We start from the raw sequence: 22,337 nt of genomic DNA on the forward strand, positions 1-22,337 counted from the left end.
AGTCGAGCAATGTCATGGCAAGAACTTGGTGACTTTGAGAAAAAACAGTATATAGTTGTATTTGTAAAAAAATTTTTCCTAGGGAGCATAATAACAAATAGTGACAGCAAAGAAATGCATGCCAATGCCATTAAAAAAGTCCATCTAAGTTGAAAAGCAAAATACAAGAAAAAGCAAAGGGTCAAGAATGCCATTTGGAGGCAAACCCAACACAAAGATGTCCAGCAGAAAGGAAGTAGTCATAGGTATTCAATAATATTAATGTTTTTAAGAACAGAAATGCTAATGCTTCATGTCTGCTGAAAAATAAGCTTAAAGTCAAGACAAATATAATTTATGGAGCTAAAAATTCTGTTTATTTCTTCCTTGCATTCTTGGACAAAGATATTTTTCCTTATTGTACTTGGTTCTGCTCTCAGAGTTGGAATGTCTGTAGGTAGTGAAGTGGTCAGTTTCCTCATACTCATGGCAAGGGCATGCATTGACATTGTGGACTTTATCATAATTTCTGAGGCAAAATCAAATGGCCTAGGGATTTACACACAGTAATGAGAGCCAGACCTACATTCCCTTGTTTACAAGTATCTTTACCTTCATTTCCTTTCTCCAGAATTGACATTTCCTCTAGCAAAAATCCCTGCCCCTCTCTACGGGTGCAAGCCAGCCCCCATGTTCTGATCCATAATGCTATCCAATTTTTAAAGTTTTCTCCAAACCCCAGGTTTGGAGCAAAGGGTGAGTGCAAGAGGAGAACTGATCTATAATGTATGTTTCCTGTAGGGAATTTTAATTTTGTGAGAAGAATTAGGTCCTGTCTGTTCTTCCCAGCAGAGAAACATATGGTCCTGCATTTGGTGGCCAGCACTAGCAACAGATTAACATCTCCCATAAATGCCACATTTTGCTATTATGACAGTAAATGCCTGGCATACCTGGGCATAATGAGACAAGAGATTTCAGAGCTTTTCACAGAAAAGCACATATTCTCTACAAATTAGGGACATGGTATTGATTTTTAATTACATATATAAGATAGGATGGTTTATATCTCCAATAATCTTTAAAGGCTGCCATCTGCCTCTAGACAAACTTAAGAAGGAAACCTAATTTGGATAAAAACCTGCTTGGATAGTTAATTCAGTTAAGGGATCAATTTCTAATAAAATTGAAGGATTGGGCTGTGTGATAATCCTTTGAACTACCTGCAGCAGCAAATTTGTCCTTAGCTTTTCTTTCCCACAGTGCCACACTGGCTCTCAGCTTTCTGGTAAGTGAGGTAAAGGTGATTTACCCAGTAAGGTATATAAAAACTGACTGAAACAAAATTGAATGAATTTTAAAATTACTGCTGTTGTAATATTAATAAGAGCAGTAAAACTCATCAAAATTTAGATTATAATAATAAAAGAACTTTAAAATATGTAGTAGTGATATGAGGTAGGTGGATGTTTTTAAGATTTATTTAAAAGTAAGAATTATGAATGCATGCTCATGTACATGTACTCCCTGGAAATGGGATCAACAAAGACCTTCAGTGTTATGGGACAGACAGACATGAAATGAGGACAGAAGAGAGGTTTTAAAGTAAATATCACTTTGAAATGTCTTAGTCTTTCAGAACTGTGTTTCTGCTCCTAAACAAAAGCAGTTTCCATGCAATGAACTCCCTGGTATTTACTGACTCCCCCTGCACTCTGTGCCCTTAGCAATTTCCCTTGAACTCTTTTACATGGCAGAGTCTAAGGTCCAGATCAATTTGATAAGTAGGAAATCATAATGAGTGGTTTATAATAGATTTAAGTGCAGTAAAGGATGCTATGTTTTCTTTCAAGGTGTCTTTAGAGCTAACACAGAGACACCATTTTAGTGTTCTGTGCTTCATGGTGTTGTCAATTTAATGACTTACATCAGATTTTTAAATCCTTCATGACATTTTTATTAAAGGAAATATTACTTCATCTACTGTGCTGCTAACAGCAGCATTTAGTTTCCCTAGGTAAGTGAGAAGTTCAGAGCAGTGTCAGAGCTTAGCTACATTAGCCATTTGTGGTGAAAGAAAAGCCTCTATTAATGCTTATGCACTAGATTTAAGATGACTTGAATGCTGTAATCCTTCCTGTTCAGCTATTGGCATCATGCTGCCATCTGACAACAGCTGTTTCCTTCTTAATCTGATGGAAAAAAAATGGTGGTAGATTGTTACTTGCACCATTAAAAACTCAGTTGTTCCATCTTATGTTTTAGTAAATACGAACAGCATTTCATAATAAAACCCTGTTTAACCCTCTTTAATGTATCCATGTGTTACATATAGTATAGTCTTGTTTATTTTTGCTTCAGTAAGTACCCAAAGAGCTGACAGACATTGTTCTGCACCAGCATTTTACTTTCAGTTCTGTAGTTAGGAACAGCAAGATCCAAAACTTGTCATGAGGAAAAAACCCAGGCATTTGGGGCACGTAAGAAAAATGAGTAAGCGCTGCATGTCATGACACTCTGTAATCACCACTCTTGGCAGAAGGCCAAGCATGGAGTTCATAGAGGCTTTTGAAGCTACTGGAGCTGGAGAGTCCTGCCTTGGAGCTGGATATCAGGCTGACATCTCTGCATTTCCTTACAGCTGCTACTTTCAAGACACAAAAATACATTTTCCTCACCTTTTCCCTGAGTTTCAAATTGTGGCGGTACTTAGGTGAATCTTGGAGTTCCAAAACTCTTCCGTGAGAATCAGATTTGAACACTTCTGGATCACAGTCCCATCATAGGTGCTGGTTTGACTGACAGCTACTGGTATGCCCACATATATTGAATACATTTGGTATTGGAGATAAAAGCTTGCTAAATGACAAAGTATTCCTTGAAAGCAGAAGGCTGAGCTTTTTTTTTTTTTTAACACAAAAAACTCATTTTGGGCTGGTGATACACAGAGTAGTGACCACTGTTGGTTGTGAAGCTGGAGAATTTAACTGATGATCTTGTCCTTTATGTGTTTTCTGAGTTTAGCTTGGGAACACAGTGGAATTCAGACAAGGATGAAGGGGACAAAAAAAGGGACACACTAAAAATCAGGCAAAATTAGGCAAATAATTCTCTACCTTTCAAAATTATGAACTTTATTTTAATTTCAGGTGAAATCCTTTGGATAGAAAACAAAGATGTCAATATTTACAAGAACAATGGAAGCTACAGAAGGCAGCTGGTTTGCACCCACCATTACCCAGCACTGTGTGTACGTGTGCTGTAGATCACCCCAAGGGTACAAATCTCTCTGATACACAGGAAAGGGGGAAAGGATTATGTGATTGTCGGATTAGGAACTATTTTTCTCTGATCCAGACAGTTATTGTGAACAATTCCAATTATTGGTGGCAGAAATACTCAGAGTCATCCCAGAACTTCCAGCAGCAGAAATCCCAGCTTCTGGAGAAAATGGACTTTGGTTCAAAGTCTCCTAAAATTCACCTTCTCTAGCCAAGTAGATGTTGAAAGAAAGGTGGTGTCTGTTTTGCAAAACACAAAATATTGTGACTAGCAGGGTAGAAAGGAAGAATGGTCCTGCTCTTCTGTCTGCTCTTCCTATCAGATATACCCTCTGAGAAACAGAGTCCCTTAGTGTTTGCAGCTGATGGTTCCTCAGGCTGGAACACCCACCCCGTGAACTGGCTGCACAGAGACTGAACTTCTCACTCCTTTCTCTGGAATTGGTGCAACTATTAATTTGTAATTCAGAGGATCTTTGAACCTACTCTTGTATTAGCTAGGAGCCATGCTGAGATTGTTAACTTAGCAAATCACCTGGTTCTGCAGTTCTCCTTTGTATTATTAGCTGCTTCCAGTAATGAGACTTCGCATGCAAATACAAATAGTTGGAGCAAAATGAAAAACTCTAAGCCCTAATAGATAAAGTTAAATATTGCAAGTATTTTCATGACACTGCAGAATGTATGAATAATGATCAAGTGTTCAGGAATGAAATGGAAGGAAACAAAATATGGAATCCTTTGCTAATATTAAAGATCTGCTATGTAAATTGTATTTAATACCATCTTCAAAGAGGTGAGTTCTTGGGAGTATTCTCAAGGGAATTTGTTTTATTTGCTCCATCTACCTTGGTCTAATCTGAAGTAAATAAAGTTTATTTAAAATATGTTCTTAGTTTTCAGTCCTACTGACTCAAACCTAACACCAAAACCAAACAATCAGCAGGACAGTCTTTGGGCATCAGTATGAGCTGGATTATGAGCTCTAGAAATGCCTCCAAATGTAATTTTTCGAAGGATGTGGATTGATAATATATACTGACATTTTACAGATTTCAGTGAGAACAGATTTTTTTTAAGGAAGTTTTCTAATCCAGATGTGTTCTAAATATTTTTACTTTTAGCCATAGCAAAATGCATTTGACAGTTTTAATTCATTATCTTAAAATACTACTTAGAAATTCAGAGTGATGCAGATGTCTTTTTCTTTGTCCACTGACATTTTTGATATTTACATTTCCAATCAGGGCGTAAACACAACAGTTTCGCTGACTAAAGTGCACTGTTAAAATTTAAATGCATGTTTATTTTGTGAATACATAATTCACTGAATTAAGATAACACTGAACATCCACTATGAGCAGGGAACATGGCTTGCAATTTAGAAAGGGGCCTGTGTTCTGCAGATAAGTACACTGTCAGTGTTAGTCTGTGTTTAAAATGTTTCAGCTACAGGGGTTAGAGTTGAAGAATTGCTTCATTTCTGCAAAGCTGGAGCAGGCTTCACAAGATCCACGATTGGGAATGAGTTCCTGAGAATTGCTTGTGACAACTGCATGTTAAATGTGATCCAGATTTCCTTGAAAGGTGATGGTTTTAAACCTAATCAGGAAGTTGTATCCTCAGAAAGTTCAATAAATTCAATCATAAATTAAATAGGATGTGTTACCTTTAAAAGAAAAAATAAATAATGCAGTATAATAAAGATATTTTTTCTAGTGTCTTATAGTGAATAATAATTTCTATTTTTTGTCATTCGCATGCATTTACATTACTCTCATTGTAGCAAGGAACAAGAATTATTTTAAATTCTGGCCTATTTGAACATAAAAGTAGCTCTACTGGTTTGGACAGAAAGTCCATCTCCCTGCTATCCTACTTGTTTAAAAGACACGCATAAAAGAGTTTTAAGGAAGGGGCAATATTCCCAATGCTCTCACCAGCTTGGAGCCATATGCTGCCAGGCAATTCCTGAGCCAGATGTTCTTTCTGTGTGTTTAGCAATAGTCCATGGATAAATCTTCCACAAACATGTCTGGTCTTGCCCAGAACTCGTGTAAGCTTTCAGCTTCACCAGCATCCTGCAGCCGGCAATACCACTGTGCAATGACACATGACGTGGAATGCCACCCCCTCCAGTTTGTTTTGAGTCAGTTTCTTCATTGTAATTACTGTCAATTCCCCTTAGTGCTGCTGCTGGGAGAGACAGTGAATGATCCATTGATACAACTCCTTTTTTCTCCCTTGAGGTTTGTGTCTCAGTAATTTAGTTCCCTGTCTTTACCTGTACACCACCTTCTCTGCCCTCTGTAAGTGTTTGGTGGCTTTTAAAAATTGATCCTATAATTACAGTAGCCTGCAGTCAAATCACTAGGATTGCTTGTTTCATGAGCCAGGTATATTCAACTAAGTCCTGAATTAGAAATGGTATTTAATATAGTTTAAATCGGAATATTGTTTAAACATAAACACAGCTTCCATTATATTGTGTTTGGATGTTTGGGAAAATCAACCTCTTAACAGAAAACCTGATCTGACTGTACAATTTAGGCCAATACTTATTTTATTATTAATGCACATTGTTTGCTTCTGTAAGAATACGTTATGCCAGAAGAGTTTGCCATGTTAAAAGTCTTTCTGATATACATCAAGCATAGTATAGTAAATGCTACTGGGAGATTAGTAAATATATTCCCAGTATTCTTCTGTACTTTGCAATATATCTATAATTTAGGAATGGTGTTCAATCATCTATGCCAACACTTCTGCAGTTTCAGACCCTAAATGTGAATAATACAAAATCCAGTACACGTAGTGGGTCCTTGCAAAGCAACTGTGATGAAGCTTTATTTAAAATTTTGTTCATGCTTTTCATTAAAGTACTTATCTGAAGCCAAGAGAATAGGAAATTAGGTTGACTAAAATAGCTACAATAGTCTACACTGAATAGTTAAAAGTAGGGAATTCTACTGATTAAAACAGGGTACTTGAAACATGGCAACATCCTACAGTTATAACTATTTCACAGCTTGTTGGCAGCTACAAAATTATGTACCTGCTTCAGGGAGAAACAACATTTCAGTTTTGCCCATGTGAATAGTATATTAGGCAGCACTTAAGACATTTTAAACTATTATGGTTATATATTGTAATATATATTTCTTCATAATGTTGCAGCACACATTATACATTGGGCTGAATCCTTGTAAAAATATCTTTCTGTGATTTCTGTAATGAAATGCACTTTGGATAGATAATAACCTGATGCTTCCACAAATAGATAACTCTGAAACTGGGGCTAGGAAAAAGCAAAATATTCAGTTTGAAAACTGCTCCTATGAGCATCTGCTCTTAGAGTAGCAATAATCTTTTACAGCAATTCTGGCTTAATTTTTAGTGATGATCCAAAGCAACTAAAGGGAAAAAAAAAACAGGCTAAGGAAAAAATTAGAAAAAGAATTATTTTGGTGGGCATGCAGCTTTTTTCCCCTTAGCTGTTCATTCATGGCCAGGATCCCCAAAACCATCAGAGAGATGTGGTGTTTGTGCTGTTGCTTTGATAAAACTAAAACTAAGATGTCTACAGACTAATTTTTCTAATTTTTGGAAGTGCTTTTTGGGCTTTTGTACTCTTGAAAACCAGCCTATTTCAGTGAGAAATGTGGATTTTTAGAAATAATAGTTATACTAGGAAAAGTCCTACTGTGGTTGCAATAGAAAAGCACTTTACACTACCACAGCCACCTAAATACCTGAACAGGTATTAAAGGTTACAAGTACTCTTATATTGATAAAATTTATCAACACTAGTATGTTTTCTCTGTACCCATTCTGGAAGAGTCTGGCTGGCCAAATTAAAGTGTAGAAGGCCATCGTGATAAAGCTTCCATTCCAAAATTCTCCTAATTCCTTTGGGATGTGCACAAAACTTGGGTGCTGTTGACAAGTGCCCAGCCTGAACTGTAGATATCTTTCTGAACATGAAAGGGAGAGGGAGCTGACACCTGGTCATCCCATCATTTTGGTGGGAGCTGTGCAGGGAATGATTGCACACAAATTCTTGAGGAATTTCACACTGCTGTTTCATTCTCCTGTCTGTTCTGGGATTTTTTACCTGAAAGAAAGAGTGCTCTAATTTTTTGCCATAGTGCTATTTCCTAAAAGACCTCTCTGGTACTAAGAATGATGTTGAAAAAAATCAGAAAGCGATCTAAGCAAAAAATGCAAAAAGAAAGCAGAATGAGGGAATAGGAATAGGTTGTCCTATAATTATCCCCCAATGAAAAACAACCCCAACAAGCAAACAAACCACAAGCAAAAAGCAATTTAAATACTTAAAACTGAGAATGTTTTATGAATCCAAAACGCAGACAGCAAATAATTCACTCATGGATCTATTTATTTGTTCCTCAGAAGAGAATTTACAAGCCCAGAGCCAGGCTGGTGGATCATCCAGTTCAGGCAGCACTGGGCCAGGGGCCTGAAGGCTTGGTAGCAGCTACCCTGGTGCCCATCTCTCCTGCATCACCTCAGAGATGAGTGTAAAGGAGCCCAAGTGCTGCAGCAGGTGCTGAACTCACAGGACAGGAACTAGGGCTGAAATATTAGTCCAGGAAAATCAGAAGAGGCTTAGTCTCTGACTTTGGTGGGGTCATAATTTTGCTTCATGTGCTCTGGCAGCAGAAAAACTTCAGTATTCTACTGCCCTGTCATTTATAACCTCATTTCCCAAGACTTTTTCAGGCTTTGATGAAGTAAGGCTACCTTCTTCACAAACACTGATGATCTCAGCTATGGAATGATAAATTCTTGTTCTACAATGCAGGCATTTACCTTATAATTTATCCATTTGACTTTTGTCTATTGACATCAATCCTTATCATCCATTGCCTTAAGAAGATGGCACTCCTATTAGACAATTAGAAAATTTGGAGCGCTGGTCATTATATATCTGCATATATGGGGAATGAAGGAGAAAAAACCGTATTTGTATAATAGTTGAAGTTTTCTTGTTTGTGGCCTGTGTGGGGGTTTTGCCATGCTTCTGGTTTGTCCTTCACCTTGCAGCTTGTGAAAAGCAAAACACAAACAGGATTTTCATATGAGTACTACTTGATTGTTCCTAACCTGTTCCTGTTAGCTAAGCTAACAGAAATGTGATTTTATTATATTTATCAATAACACTTATAATTCTGAGAAAATTGTAGAGACTTCTGGAGTGGAGGTACTTATGTATAGCTGAAGCTTTTGTACATCAGCCAGCAGGTGATGAAAAATCCTACAGATTATTATCCCCTTGTACTTCTGTAAGATGTTCCAAAACATAGGTAAAATAATTAGGTTCTAAATCCCCTCAAGAACAGAAGAACTCATGGTATTACATCTTATTTGTAATATTTTCCACCAAATTTTGTTGTTATTCACGCTTACATACAAGGTGAGTCCTCTTCTCAACAAAAATTTGTGAAATACTCAAATTACTCTAAGTGCTCACTTCCTGTATTTCAGTTTTAAAGATGGTAGAAAAGGTGCTTGGAAAAAGTGGTGAAACCAGAAGTTTATGCAGCTGATTTATTATACTGGGAGTGTTAAACTGCATAATTTCTGATAAAGAGATGCTAGCCTGGCTGGAAATTATGTGGTCCTTTAAAAATGTTACTTTTCATTAACACAAAATGCAATCCTCATCTCTTTGCTTCTGCCCGTCTCTCATTCACAGTATATAAAGTAGCACAGCACTGTCTTTAATGGTCAGGAAAGAATAGAAAAGAGATGATGATGATTCTTAGATATTTTAAGTAATTTGTCCCATGATAAGAGATTGATGGGGTCATCTAAATTCTGAGATGGAAATATTACTGACCAGATTATGGTGCCTTCTGCCAATTTGTTTTTATATTTAGTAAAAAGTACTCTGCTCAGAGGAGGTAGTTGTCCTGCTCTGCTCTGCACTGGTGAGGCCTCATCTTGAACACTGTGTATAGTTTTGGGCACCACAATATAAAAAAAGATCTTAAGCTATTAGAGAGCATCCAAAGGAGAGCCATGAAGATGGTGAGGGGAAGCTGTATGAGGAAGGCTGAGGTCACTTGGTCCATTCAGCCTGGAGAAAAGGAGACTGAGGGAAGACCTCACGGTAGTCTGCAGCATCTTCATGAGGGGAAGAGGAGGGGCAGGCACTGTGGTGGTCAGTGACAGGACCTGAGAGAATGGCCTGAAGCTGAATCAGCAAAGGGTATGGTTAGGTATCAGGAAAGGTTTTTCACCCAGAGTGTGTTTGAGCACTAAACAGGCTCCCCAGGGAAAGGGGGAGATAGTGTGTAAGGGACAGTGTGCTGCCTGATTCTGAGAACTGCTTTCTGTCCCTGAGAGAAATGCATTCTTCCACTGATGCAAGTTACTAGCACTGCTCCCATTGATTTTTCAAGTGCCAAGATGAAATCAAGGGCAGCCAAGAGCTGCAGATGGTCTTTCTCATCAAAGACCCAACACCAATGCAGCTGTACGTTGTTAGTGCTCACTCTGACCCCAGTTCCCTATGGCAGCCATATGGCTTGGAACCATTCCCTGCTACTCTTCCCTCTTGCAGGACACACGTGTGTATCCTGCTCTGCACACCAGCCCCACTTCCCGGGACAGTTTTGTCTCATCCACTACTGTTCTGATTTTGCTTGTGACTCTATTAATTTATCCCAGTGAATCTATAATTATCTTTGTTAGATTAAAATTTCAGGAGACTTGGTCATAGATGTCTGCATAATATTTATGTTTACATATATGTAAATTTGCATTACTTTCCACATATGCATCCTCATTGAAAAGTTAATTCAGCTTCCCTCTTTTTTTTCCTATTTGGACATATGGTGAACAGTATTGTACATAGTGTGAGTTATTAAATAGTAAGATACTACAGTAAATCAAAGTAAATCTAACCACTATAAAATAAATACAGTTTTTTGGGGGTGAATATCTTCCAAGTGAACTGCAAATGTTATGTTTTTCCTGCAGAAACTACACTGTAATATCTTGATGTAGGCAAATGTTCAAGTTTAGCCTTCTTGTAATTCCAGCAACTGATTCCAAAATACACAGCAGTGGTAGAATATTCTTGCCTTTTAATTCTGCAGCTCTGTCTGAACCTTGCTCTAAAAACCTATCACAATTTCTTTGCAATCAAAGATGAGCAAATTAGTGCAAATATATTAAATCTAGTCACTTGTTTCTGTAACAACTGTACCCTTAGAGGACTGAAGCCCTGAAGGCTACAGATTTGACACTTTGTTTAAAATTATTTGTGACTTGCATGTGTGGCTATGCATCAGCCTAGAGATAATAATGAACTTTACAGTTATTGCTTGGTACATGGTTCTACAGGATAGCTCTAATAGTGCTGTGAGTTTTTATTGGTGTATGACTGGTATTTTTTTAGCTTTCTAACTGGCTTTCAGCCAAAAAGAAACAAGACCTCAAATATTAATTTATTGTACAAATTTTTGCACAGGTATTCATGCTAATTTTAATTTTAGTTGTTATTCATCAGAGTTACTTTTGAATACCTATGAAGAGTAAATAAAAAGCATCAGAAGGACTATCATAAAGAATGTTTTTTCTCACAGCTTACATTTGTAAATTTTTTGGCTCAAAATTTGTCCAAACCTTGTTACAATAATGTTTCCAATCCCAAATATCATATACTTACATTCATTTTAAAAAAATTGCAAGTGCTAAATGTCATTGTCAGAGCTATTTGCATAAAACATGTCAAAAAAAATGTTTGTATGAAATGCATGAAACCTCATTAAATAGATAAGACAAGCAAGAATGTGAGAACTTCCATTCCTTCTTTCTGATTTGTCTATGATATTTGCAGACATGGTTTTAAAAGGTATTGTCTCATTAAGATGGTATATCTTGGACTGTAGTCGGGACCTGACATCTGGTTAAAGTATGGTGGCCTTCTTTTGGATTTAGTATTTCTGGTAAATGCTGTTCTGAGTTGATATGAACCATTTTTAAAATCCATATTGAAGTTAGAAGATTTTTTCCATTCAAAATAGCAAAAATAAGACTGACATTTTGAAATATTCTGTATTAAGAATGGCTGGATTTGATTGCAGTGTAAAATGTGAGAGAAAGAAACACTTTTCAAATATTTGTTTGGGATGAAAGAAGATGATGCAAAATGAATATTTTTGTCAGTAAGAAAGAACTAAGAATATTTTGCATTGTGTTAATTTTAAGTTTTACTGGGTATTCTTCAACCCTTAAAGACAAGTGGTTTTCTTTCTCAGAGCCCATGACTCATACAATTGTTCCTTTCTTTGTTCTGAAGCATTTTTCCTCAGTGCATAATGACATTTCTGGATAGCTCTGGCTTGCTCAGCTTAGGATTGTGTCACAATTTTCATGAGCTTTTCTGACTGACTAAACTCTCCTCCTTTGTGGCTGTTCTGTTTTATTTCACCAGATGTTTTTGTGCTACAACTTCAGCTGTGATCAAATCTGCAGGCAACAGCAAAATTAGAAGGGTGAGGGAGAGAAGAGCTCTCAGTCAATGTGCTGACTGACTTAGTTAACACGTGTGGGAGAGAGCATGGTTTCAACTTCCTAGCCAGATTCAGACTGAAGAAAACTATCCCAAACCCTACTGAAGCCTGGGCTAAGATGGGGGGCGGGGATGGTGGCACAGAACCTGAACCCAAGCCATGGACACAGCCTGTCTGGGAAGTAACAAATATGTTTATTTCCAAGTACGTTCTGTGCACTTGCTAGCACCGCTAATCTTTCTTGATGAAACTGTAGCTAATGAGTTCATCAGTTGTTACATCCCAAATACTGGATAGAGGGGTCTATTTCCTGACCTAAAGAACAAAGTGGGGGGGAGAGTGTTAGCTACTGGAGTCTTCCTCACTCCTGCCTCTTCAGAGGGTTTGGTGTTGGATGCAGTGTCCAAGAGAAGAGACAAATCCAGGATTTCTGGCCTTCATGACAGCAGCCTCTCAACAAGAGAGTAAACGCCCCCTTCCATTCAGAAGCATAGCACATTTCCCTGAGGAGACCTTTCAGAAGGAGCTTCCTCTGTGTGCTTGGATGTGCAAGCCAGTCAGCAGGTCTGCTCCAAGTGTATCAGACAGTGCATGATGTTCAGATCAGTCTCACCAGTGTCAGAAGCAGCCATGTGAAAAGTTGATGTTTTCCACAATACTGTGCCTGTGATACAGTCACAGAAAGTATCTGTGATGTACAAGGTCCCAGTTGCTCTACAGAGTTCAGGGTGCTTCATGCTCAAGAAAGATCAGTTCAAATTGAAACAGATGCAGAGTCAACAAGGAGTCAGGAGGATGGAAGATCTCCCTCTGAAAGAAAACCAAAAGTGTGTTTAACCAAGAAAAAAAATCTTTTTTAAGGGTTATACAGCTGTCTTGTATAAATGTCAAACATGATTGAACAGAAAAATGAGATACCAGTCTCAAAACTTTTTTTTTAACCCATCTTTATTTCAATTTCATATGCTAGTAGAGTGTATCTACTGCAGTGAATCCATTCAGTGTGCACCACATTTAGGTAGTACTTTGGGAGAATTAAGAAGGGGCAAGGTGATTATATTTGGGAAACACAACCACCATTTCATAATTAGTGATGTATGTGAAGTCATTATTTATAAAATCAAAGTTGTGTCAGAAGTAGTTAAAGAAAAAGGGGTCATCCAGAGTTACCAATGAAAATCTTAGTCTCCAACACTCATGCTGACTTCCCCTTTCCCAAAGTGGCATGAAACATCAGTTATGGCACTTAGTTTTCTCCAAAAGTCCTACACCTCATGTGGAGATTCTATAAGTGCACTAGATTTATCATCTGTTTTCTATGCCTATGGATGCAAAAATCCATGCCATTTTATCCCTATTAAATCATGCACCAAATGAAAGTAAATCTAGTGATGTAACGGGAAATAATTTTCTGCATTTTTTGGTACCTTTCAATGTAATTGAACATATGGTCAATGCTCCTCATAAATAGCTAGATATTATTAGCCCTCTTATATGGATTCCCTGTTACAGGGAAAGGGAAGCAAGAATTGATATGAGGGCTTGTGCAAGGTCACACTACAAATAGATGTGGATAAATTACTTCTACAGAAACAGATATACCTCTGTGGGTAAAATTCAGCAGCTGTCTGACCATGAGTGAAAACATAAGGCAGATGAGAACCTCAGCCGCTCAATCCCTGCGCTGTGATTTACATAAGGTAAGCAGATGGGCAGCAACGGGCAAGATCTAAATTTCTCCAGAGAAAGCATTCAAGAAAAACCAAACAGGATAAAATAGAATAAATGCACGTGCTCATTAGTCTTCATATGGATAATCTCAAAAGCAGCGCTGGTAGTTACTGTTTCACCTTTTGCGAAGTCATGGAATTAAAAATTACCGAGGCAGCCACCAGAGTGCACCAGATACATTTTAGAGCAACTCACAAGAAAAGTGAACAACCTAAGAACTGTTACTCCCTTTTCTTGCAGTCTTCTTTTTTTTTTTTTTTTTGTTGTTATGTGAAACGAATCATCAGCTCTTTAAATATGCATGCAGAGGGCAGTGAGGAAGAAGGTGAAGACTCAGAAAGTCAGGAAAGCATCACTGCTTTCTGAGTACACGTGTGACTTCATCCCCACCTTTGCCATTTGGGGATGTGTAAGATGATCTGAAACACCTCCTACAATCAGTACTGTACATTTTGAACTACTGACTGCTCCACGCTGTGTATGCCATATGGTGCACGTTGTAACTGAACATTGCTTCTTCCATATTTTGAAGGGCAACATAAAAGCATTAAAGGTGAAGTTTACCAGACAGTTGTGCACATCTGCATGTGACCTACTCATGTAGTCGGTCTTTCTAATCAGTGGAAATAAATGGACAATTTTGGCTCAGGATTTGTCTTTATGTGCTAAGGGGGAGGTCTAACATAGGACAGAGCATTTTACCCTCTAAAAGATAATTTCTTTCACGGACTTCTAATGGAATGTAAAATCAGTTATATAGCTCCAGGCATCAAGAGTTAAGTACCTGTAATCTACATTTTGTATTATTCCTAGCATTGATTATTAACAGCTGCAGAACACTCTTCACACATGTTGTTCTTTAGGTAGTGGAGCGCAGTAATACATGAAATGTGAAACGCAGTAAGGGTTAGATTTCATCTTACAGTACACAAACAAGGTTCCATTTAATGTATTTTCTGGCTTCTGGCTGGAACCCTGGAAATATGATTTGGATAATGGAAGTGCTGCCATTTTATTTCAATGTGAATTAGGTGAGTGAGCTGGTGAGACATTTTCTGCTCAGTTTAAAACCCATCTGAGCAAATGCTGGAATAGATAATAGAAGGGAAAGGTTGAAACTCCCCTGCATTAAAAATATGCTTTAAAATCCAGTTGTACTTCTACTTTTGCACTACAGTAGTTGTGAAAATGCTCTTGGACATGGGGATTTCTAGATCTCAGCAGGAACAAATCCATCTACTGCCAAGTCAGCCTGTGAATTTAAATTTGTCAGCTGACCTGTTACTATTTCCTCTAGCCAATTCTTCTCAGTGGGTTGCATTTTTATCTGCTGATAATTAACATATCATTAGGAACCGGAATGTGAAAAATCACTTAGCACATTTTTAAAAAGAATAATAATATATTTATACAAAATATGAAAAACAGTGTGATTTATTTTTTATTTGGGAAAATTTTAAAAATGAAAATAAATAGCTTTGCAGTGAAGCATCAAAAGCACATGTTGAACACATGCCTATTCAAACCCTGTAAAGCAGTGATGAAGAATGGCAGTGCTGAGAAGTTCTCTTTTTAGCAGTTGTTTTGCAAAGAGAGCACTAAGCATGAGAACCCTGCATGGTCTGCTTGGCTTTGGTGAGTGAGTATGTTGAGTATAAAGGCAGTGCATGACGTCTTAATCTAAATATTTAAACTCCTTCAAAGAGTCTTGGATTCTGTAGCAAGATAGACTGATTTGTAATGTCCTTTCTCAATGATATCCTCCTTTTAGCACATAAACCTGTAAGCCTCAAATGGTGCATTCTTACCTAGTTGATTATAGGGCTGTAGAACAGTTTGAGTTGGAAGTGACCTTAAAGATGATGTAATTCCAAACCTCCTGCCACCACCAGAGATGCCACTCACTAGATCAAGTCCCTCAGGGCCCCATCCAATCTGACCTTGAACAATTCCAGAGATGGGGCATCTACAAACTCTCTGGGCAACCTATTCACCACTCTCTGAGTAATGATTTTCTTCTTAACATCTAATCTAAACCTGCCTGCTGTCTCTCATTGTCCTTTGTCCTGTCTCTATCTGCCTATATAAAAAGTCCCTCTCCCTGTTTTTAAAAAGCTTCTTTAAGGTACAGAAAGGCCTCAATGAGGTCTCCCCAAAGCTTTCTCTTCTCAATGAACAACCTTACTTTCCAAATAAGTATGCCTGGACCTTATTAAGAACAAAAATATTAATGACCATTAATATATTAAAGAAATAATATTAAAGAAGTTAATGACTATTTAGTCAGAGTTAGGCAGAAGATATACCAGTGAGAGAGAGTAATGATATTTCTGTCAATTTACAGGAATGATACATCTGTAGGTCAAAATTATCTGTCTGTGTCTAGTGTAACCTAGGAATCATTTAATCAAAGAAAACCTTGCTGGTGGGTTTGATCCTACCAAGTAGAGAAAAAAATGTGTCTAGAGTTAGCTCCTAAATTCACTTCTATGTTTGAAGTGCATCATAATAAAGACAGATATGAGAAGGGAATCAATATCTCTTGATGGTTTTATCACTAATTTCATCCCTAGTCTCATTTTTAATAGGACCTGTTTTTCTTTCTAACTCCTTTTCTCATTTTCCTTGTTACATGCCTTTTTAAGCTTTCTTATTTCTTGCTGTCCAGTTGACTGGTACAAACTCATTCTGGGTTTTGCCTCTCTTAAACTCACCCCCACCCCAAACAAGGTAGGTTCTTCCCCTTCTCCATTTGCAGCAAGATTGTCTCTTGAGCAGCCCCTGGTGATGCCACATTGACTACATCTTGTTTCTGCACTCTTCTTTTTCACATGGAGGCTGCAGCTTTGTTGTGATGTGCTTTAATGATGATGTGTTTTAAGATGCTTATCAAAGAAAAAGCAGTTTACATTTTTGTTCTTATAGCACATAATATATATAGTTTGGGCAAAGGGCTTTGGAAAGCACTCATTAGACATGGAATTCTCTAAATATTTTACTTTTATTTCTATTTTATTTTAGTTATATTTTAAAGGAAGTTTTATAGCTAACTGTTTGGCATGCAACCAGTTAGCTGAAGCTTTAGACAAGGCCAGGACCTAAGGACCCTGGTATTTATGTTTGGTTTTTCTGGTTTAGTTTAAAAGAAAAGAAACGGGTCCTTCTGAAAGTAATTTTGCATTCTGCCTATGCTGTTTAACAATTGACCACATGTGCATTTAAAGAAAGGGACAAATGCACCAGCAGATAGGAGTGCTAACATACGTTAATAGGATGTTTTCTCACCTCATACTGATGTATTTCTAACTTGAGCTGTGAAAACAGAAGTCTTGTTTGCATGCTTGTGTGAGAAGTTAGGCTAATTTTTGCCTTTGGGACACAGCATGAGATGCAGAGAGAGTGCAATACCTTTGCAGTGGGAGTACAGCAAAATCTTTTCACAGTCCTAAGTTTTGCAGTGGTTTCATGTCCTTGTTTTTGTGTGTAGGTACATGCAGACAGTTTGTCTCGGTGCTTTTGTTGCATGCTGCTAGTTAAACTGTTGTAACCATGGTACTAAGCTATTGCTGAAGCTGCACTGAAGCTGTGCCTTCTCTTTTACCCATTCCGTTTGCAGAAGGAGAACACCTGTGGAGATGAGGCAGCCTCTTTCCTATGCATTGTAAATATTAAAAAAATAAGGAATCACATACTTAAAAATTGACCTATTCCTTTTTCTAATTTATATGCAAGTGTATTTGTTGGTACTAATGTCATTGCAATAAATTAGGTTTTTTAGATTACATGTGAAAATTTTGATTAAAAAATAACAATACAAAAGATATTTTAACCAAAACATTTTGGCTAGCTGCCTACAGATAAAGCATCCAAGAAACCACAGAAGATGCAGGCTTTATCAAAACCCACCCCCCTTTCAATAGTTCATGTGGTTTTAAAACTAAGGCAGCACGTGACCCTCAGGTGTGTGAGAAATGAAAAGGGAACTCTGTAATGGTTGGCCTATTTAATGACATCCAAGTTTTCCTGTGCTTGTAATGTTGGGACTCTTCTCAAAATTTAATGGTGACTTTACCCTTTTTAAAGGAATCGAGGCTTCCTGTTTGGCACTCTGCAGAAGTCCATCATCAATGGCAAAATTCTGTTTCTCTGACTATCGTCTCTCCAAAGTCACCAGCTGTAAATATCAAGGACTCAAGAGGACAAACTGATCTTGCTCAAACATGACCACTGTTTGCTTCTCTGCTGGCACCAACTTCACAGTGGCCGTAGGACACTTTGTGACACTTTAGGATTTCTGTGCTGCTCCTGCGTGGCAGCTCTGCACTGTGGAACAGCTGCACAGAAAACTGCGTGGTCCATCCACAACCCTGCATGCGGCGTTCCAATTTAGGTACAAGGTTAAAAGAGCGAAGGTTCAGAACTTGATGCCCACGCACTTCAGAATACCTCACAGAGCTCAGCACCAAGCTTGGCAGATTTTAACTGCAAGCAAAGCAGTTGCATGATTTGTTTGTTTTGAAAGGAAAAAAAGTAAACACAATGCAAATTACACTCATCTCAAGTGAAGCTGACCCATTCACTTGTAGAACAAACTGATAATAATTCAGACAAATCATATGCATATGTGAACGAGGGCACAAATTACAAACATAAATAGCGTATGTGCATTTACATGTTGCCATGGAAAAAACCAAAGAGGTTTTGGGTGTTGTGTTAGAGGTCTTGCCTACCAATTCAAAACTAATACCAAGGCAGTGAGTCCCATCTCATCAGAGCCTGTGCCGAGGCACAGAAAAGAATTTGCCCACCAAAAAGGCCGACTCAATGCAATTGCGGAGCTAACGTTGTCTTATTTAAGGCCCAGAAGGTCTGAGGCAACTCAGTCAGCAGTGTCCTTGCTTGACATTATCCCTTGTTGTGATTTTTATTATGAGAACCTGTTATTTAAAAAAAACAAACACTTTTCTTTTTAATATGTGTATGAAAAGTTAAAGCAATCACCAGATACTCTTGCGATTCAGTAAAATAGATCATGCACAAAGCAAACGCTGAACACATTCTTTTATTTTTCTTATTGCCGCACACGGCAGCCTCGGGGCGCGGCAGTTCTCCCGTGGCAGCTGACCCGGGCCGAAAGGGCAGCGACTCTTCTTTAATTGACGGATGTCTGAGCGACACCTTCGCACCAACCCCAGCCTGCCCGGAGCACGCTGGTTCCCCACAGCCCGCGGCGTGAGGGAGCGCACAGAGCCGTGAGGCGGGCCCGGCTCCCGGCGGCCGCTCGCTCCCGCCGCCCTCTCCCGCGGGGTTCCCGGGCCGGGAGGAGGCGCACGGCCCCGCCGGGCCGCAGGAAGCGCTGCCGTCACCCGGCCCTGCCCCGCCGCGCTGCCGGCTGGAGGCTGGGCCGCGCCGGGCCGCAGCCGAGCCGCCCCGCTCCGCCTCGGTGTCTGCAGAAGGGATGCGGCGGCGAGCGCCATGAGCTGGCGGTCCGGCTCCCGCGCCGTGGTCCTCACCGCCTACCACCCCAGCAGCGGGGCCGGCGACGCCCCCGGCGGGTGAGTGGAGGCTCGGGGAGGGCAGGAGGGCGCTGCCCGCGGCAGGTGCGCTCGGCGGAGGCGGCTCCGGCTGCCGCGCCGCGGAGGAGGAGCGCGGCCGGCTCAGCGCGAACCTGTTGCGCGGGAGAAGGTGTTTTCCCCGGCCCCGGGGATAAAGGGTTTCCCCGGGTTTGCGCTGTCCCGCAGCTCCCAAAGGGTTTTTCCTTTGTTGGTTAGTTGGTTTGGGTTTTTTGTCACCCGTTTCTGTAATAAGCTCCGCGCGTCGAGGAAACCCCAGGAGTTCTGCTGGTCTGCCGAGAGCCGAGTGCAAACAGCGGCTGCCGGCTGTTGTTAAGGCGTTTGTGTCCAAGAAAATCCCGCGGCCGCCCGGCTGCGTGGTCGGTGTTAAACCTGAGCTGTTCTGGCCGCAGCGGTTTAAGGCTCGGAGCGGGGAGGGTTTGGGGCTGTCCCGTGGCCTCGTCAGTGGTTTTGGGATCTGGGTGTCCGTGGGACGCTGTGCGTAGATTTTCCTATCATCTACTTGTGGTTTACTTTGTGTCTTTGTAACTGGCTTTTTTTTTTTTTAATTAAAAAAAAAATAATGTGATAAACGGGACGAAGGTGTAGGTAATAGCATTTATCATTGAAACTGATAACGGGCAAGAAGCCGGTTTCACATACACGAGGGCTGAGGACCTACTAGGAGGTGACTCACAGCACGTTTGATTAGGCAGAAGTCACTGCTGGCTTTTCCATAGCAATGACCAGAGGGACTTCTGTGTAAAGGACTGACTTTTGTCCTTATGGCCCATTCAGTCTTGCCTCTTCTTTGCTGAAATTGTCAACAAAGGTCCCATTGATAAAGATGGGACTTTTAATAATGCTGAGAAGCCAGCTGAAACTGGGAAGGTACTGAAACTGGCATACTGTTTCCATGTGTGCATTGGAAGAGCATGTGTCATCAAAGAGATTCTAGTCTGATTAAAAGAAGGTAGCAGGCAGTACAGTTGGTCACCCTGGAGAAAAGATAAAATGCACTGTGACCTGTCACACCAAGAGTCCACAACAGGAGCAAGGAGTGAACTGAAAAATACCTCCTACCCATTGTTAGAACCACAAAGTTCTCTTTTGGTTGAGGTACTTCCTTCTCCATGACTAATGTTATTTATCAGCCTCACTTGAAGTCCTGATGTCATCTTAGCTACACCTGTAGGGTGCTGCAGACCTGGCCATTTTCAATGGAATACAAAATAATGAATATTTTTTCAAGAAGTCACAGAATCCAAAAATTTCTCTGTTATTGTTTGTGGGGTTTCTTTGCTTCAGATAACTCCCATCAAACTCCCCATGGACGTGGAGAGATAATTTAAAAATTGCTTTCCCTGCTCCTTGGGATAACTTTTGAGTAAAGGTCTGTGTATCTGTTAGAATTGGTTCCCCTTTTTTTACATGTAGCTGTCTGGACACATGGCTCTAAGCAGCAGACTCTTGTCCCTAGAGGCCTGAGATACATGAGCACAGTCCCTCTCTGTGTGTTAGGAAACCTGTCTCCTGTGCTAATGCCACACCATTAGGAGCAGCAATCTCGTGAGATTCCAGCTCCTCTGCAGCTGCTTCTGCTGACGGCCTCCTGGGTAAGCTGGGACATTGCCAAGCGGGTATAGCAATCCTTCACAAATTCTTCTGGTTTGGGATTAAGAGAAGGGGAAATAAATGGGAAAAGTGGTCTCATTTCTGTAATTATAGCAAACAAATGGGCATGTTTCAGCTGTGCAGAGCAGAGGATTCCCACAGTTAGTTTGCCCATGTTCCACCACAGCAGTAGTACAGCTTTGCAGCCCATGTGCATTTGCCACTTAGCTCATTAAACTAAAATCCTGGAATACCTCACTGCCTTTCTGCTGTGCCACTCTAAATTTGAACCTTAGGTCTGTTTCTCCTGTTTTTATTAACCAGGATCTCAACTCCATGCTCCTGGTTGACCCACTCCCTCCTGCTGTGCATCCCCAGTGTCTTCCCACTTCTGAAGTGAGGAAGATTGGGAGTATTTTCATGGGAACAGAGAAGGAGGGGCATGGCCACTTCTGGTTCTCTTTTGGTCTTTTTAGAAACAAACAAACAAAACTTTCCTGAAATGTTGTAAGGTTTCTGTGGGATTTCTCTCCCATCCACTCCCTCCAGTTATTCTAACTACATTCCTTCTTTGTCAACATTCCCAAGATTTGCAGAGTTGCATGATACTAATAATGCCCAAACCCATATAATTCTGAAATATTTAATGGACACAAGTTCTTCCATTAGGCTTTTCATAGTGTGCAAGTGGATCAGTTCAGATCAGCAGTCCAGATTTTGTATTTTGCTGTTGAAGTGAAATTTAGCTTATTTTGCCTTTAAAAAAAATAACAAAATTAGAACAACTTTCTATATCTAGGTTAGCATCTCGCTATTAATTTGAAAATTCTATAAATTTTACCAGGGATCAGAATATTAGGAAGCCAATGTAATACGGTACCATCTGAAATGAAGCAGCCCTTTTGGAAAGAATAATAGAGAAACTATGCTGAATTATTTTTTTCGTAGGCATTTATGACAGTGTGTGTTAGAAATTGCTTTATCTTTGTAAGGAAGCATGACACTGGTTCCTCCTGGAAAAAGCAGTATGTTGGCTGTGCTCCAGACAAAGTGACATCGTAGGAAAGAAAGAGCTATTCTTCCTACCCGTTTTTTTTCCCTTTGGGCATATGAGAACTCTTGCTTCATAAGACTTAAAATTTTACTGATTTAATAGATTGTTGAGCTACTTGTCTATTCTGGGGTTTTTTGGCCCTTTAAAGGCACAATAAGTATATGAAATACTTTTTTGTAAAGGCTTACCTTACCATTGGTTCAGTAGGCTAAAATCTACAACAGCCTCAGTGTGATTACTTCCAAGTTTGTCAGTTTAGGAATATTGTCTTAACAGTAATGATGCATAAAATAGGATCAGAAGTGCTGTCTTTGCCATAGAGAAGTTTATTTTGCTGTAACATAGCAGTTAAAGGATTATCTTTATATGGTGTAGATATTGGTTGTGTGTGATTTCTGTGGTCTACCTAAATATTTATTAATATTTATTAAGTTTAAAAACTTTCTTGGAAAAATCAAAAGGCACGATACACAGTATCAAATTCAAGTTTAATAACAGCTCTCTTTTCCGTATTTCCTTAATTCACTTACTTTGAAGTTTTAACCTGTTAGATTCAGCAATGCCCTATTGGCTGTCATGC

General features: G+C 39.4%; 1 protein-coding gene across 2 annotated transcripts in view; it reads left to right on the top strand.

Moving 5' to 3' along the window:
• Positions 1 to 22,337, top strand: part of ARHGAP18 (Rho GTPase activating protein 18) — a 93,303-nt gene that overhangs the window by 7,834 nt on the left and 63,132 nt on the right. The window contains exon 1 of one of the 2 annotated variants that reach the window (XM_058020147.1): positions 18,972 to 19,092. The exons of the other annotated variant lie outside the window; for it this stretch is intronic. Within the exon in view, the coding sequence (XP_057876130.1) occupies positions 19,013 to 19,092 (80 nt within the window). The 5' untranslated portion in view covers positions 18,972 to 19,012. Of the gene's footprint in view, positions 1 to 18,971; positions 19,093 to 22,337 lie in introns of those variants that run through there. 2 annotated transcript variants of the gene reach the window in all.

Source organism: Melospiza georgiana, chromosome 3, assembly GCF_028018845.1.
Source record: "Melospiza georgiana isolate bMelGeo1 chromosome 3, bMelGeo1.pri, whole genome shotgun sequence".
NCBI lineage: Eukaryota > Metazoa > Chordata > Aves > Passeriformes > Passerellidae > Melospiza > Melospiza georgiana.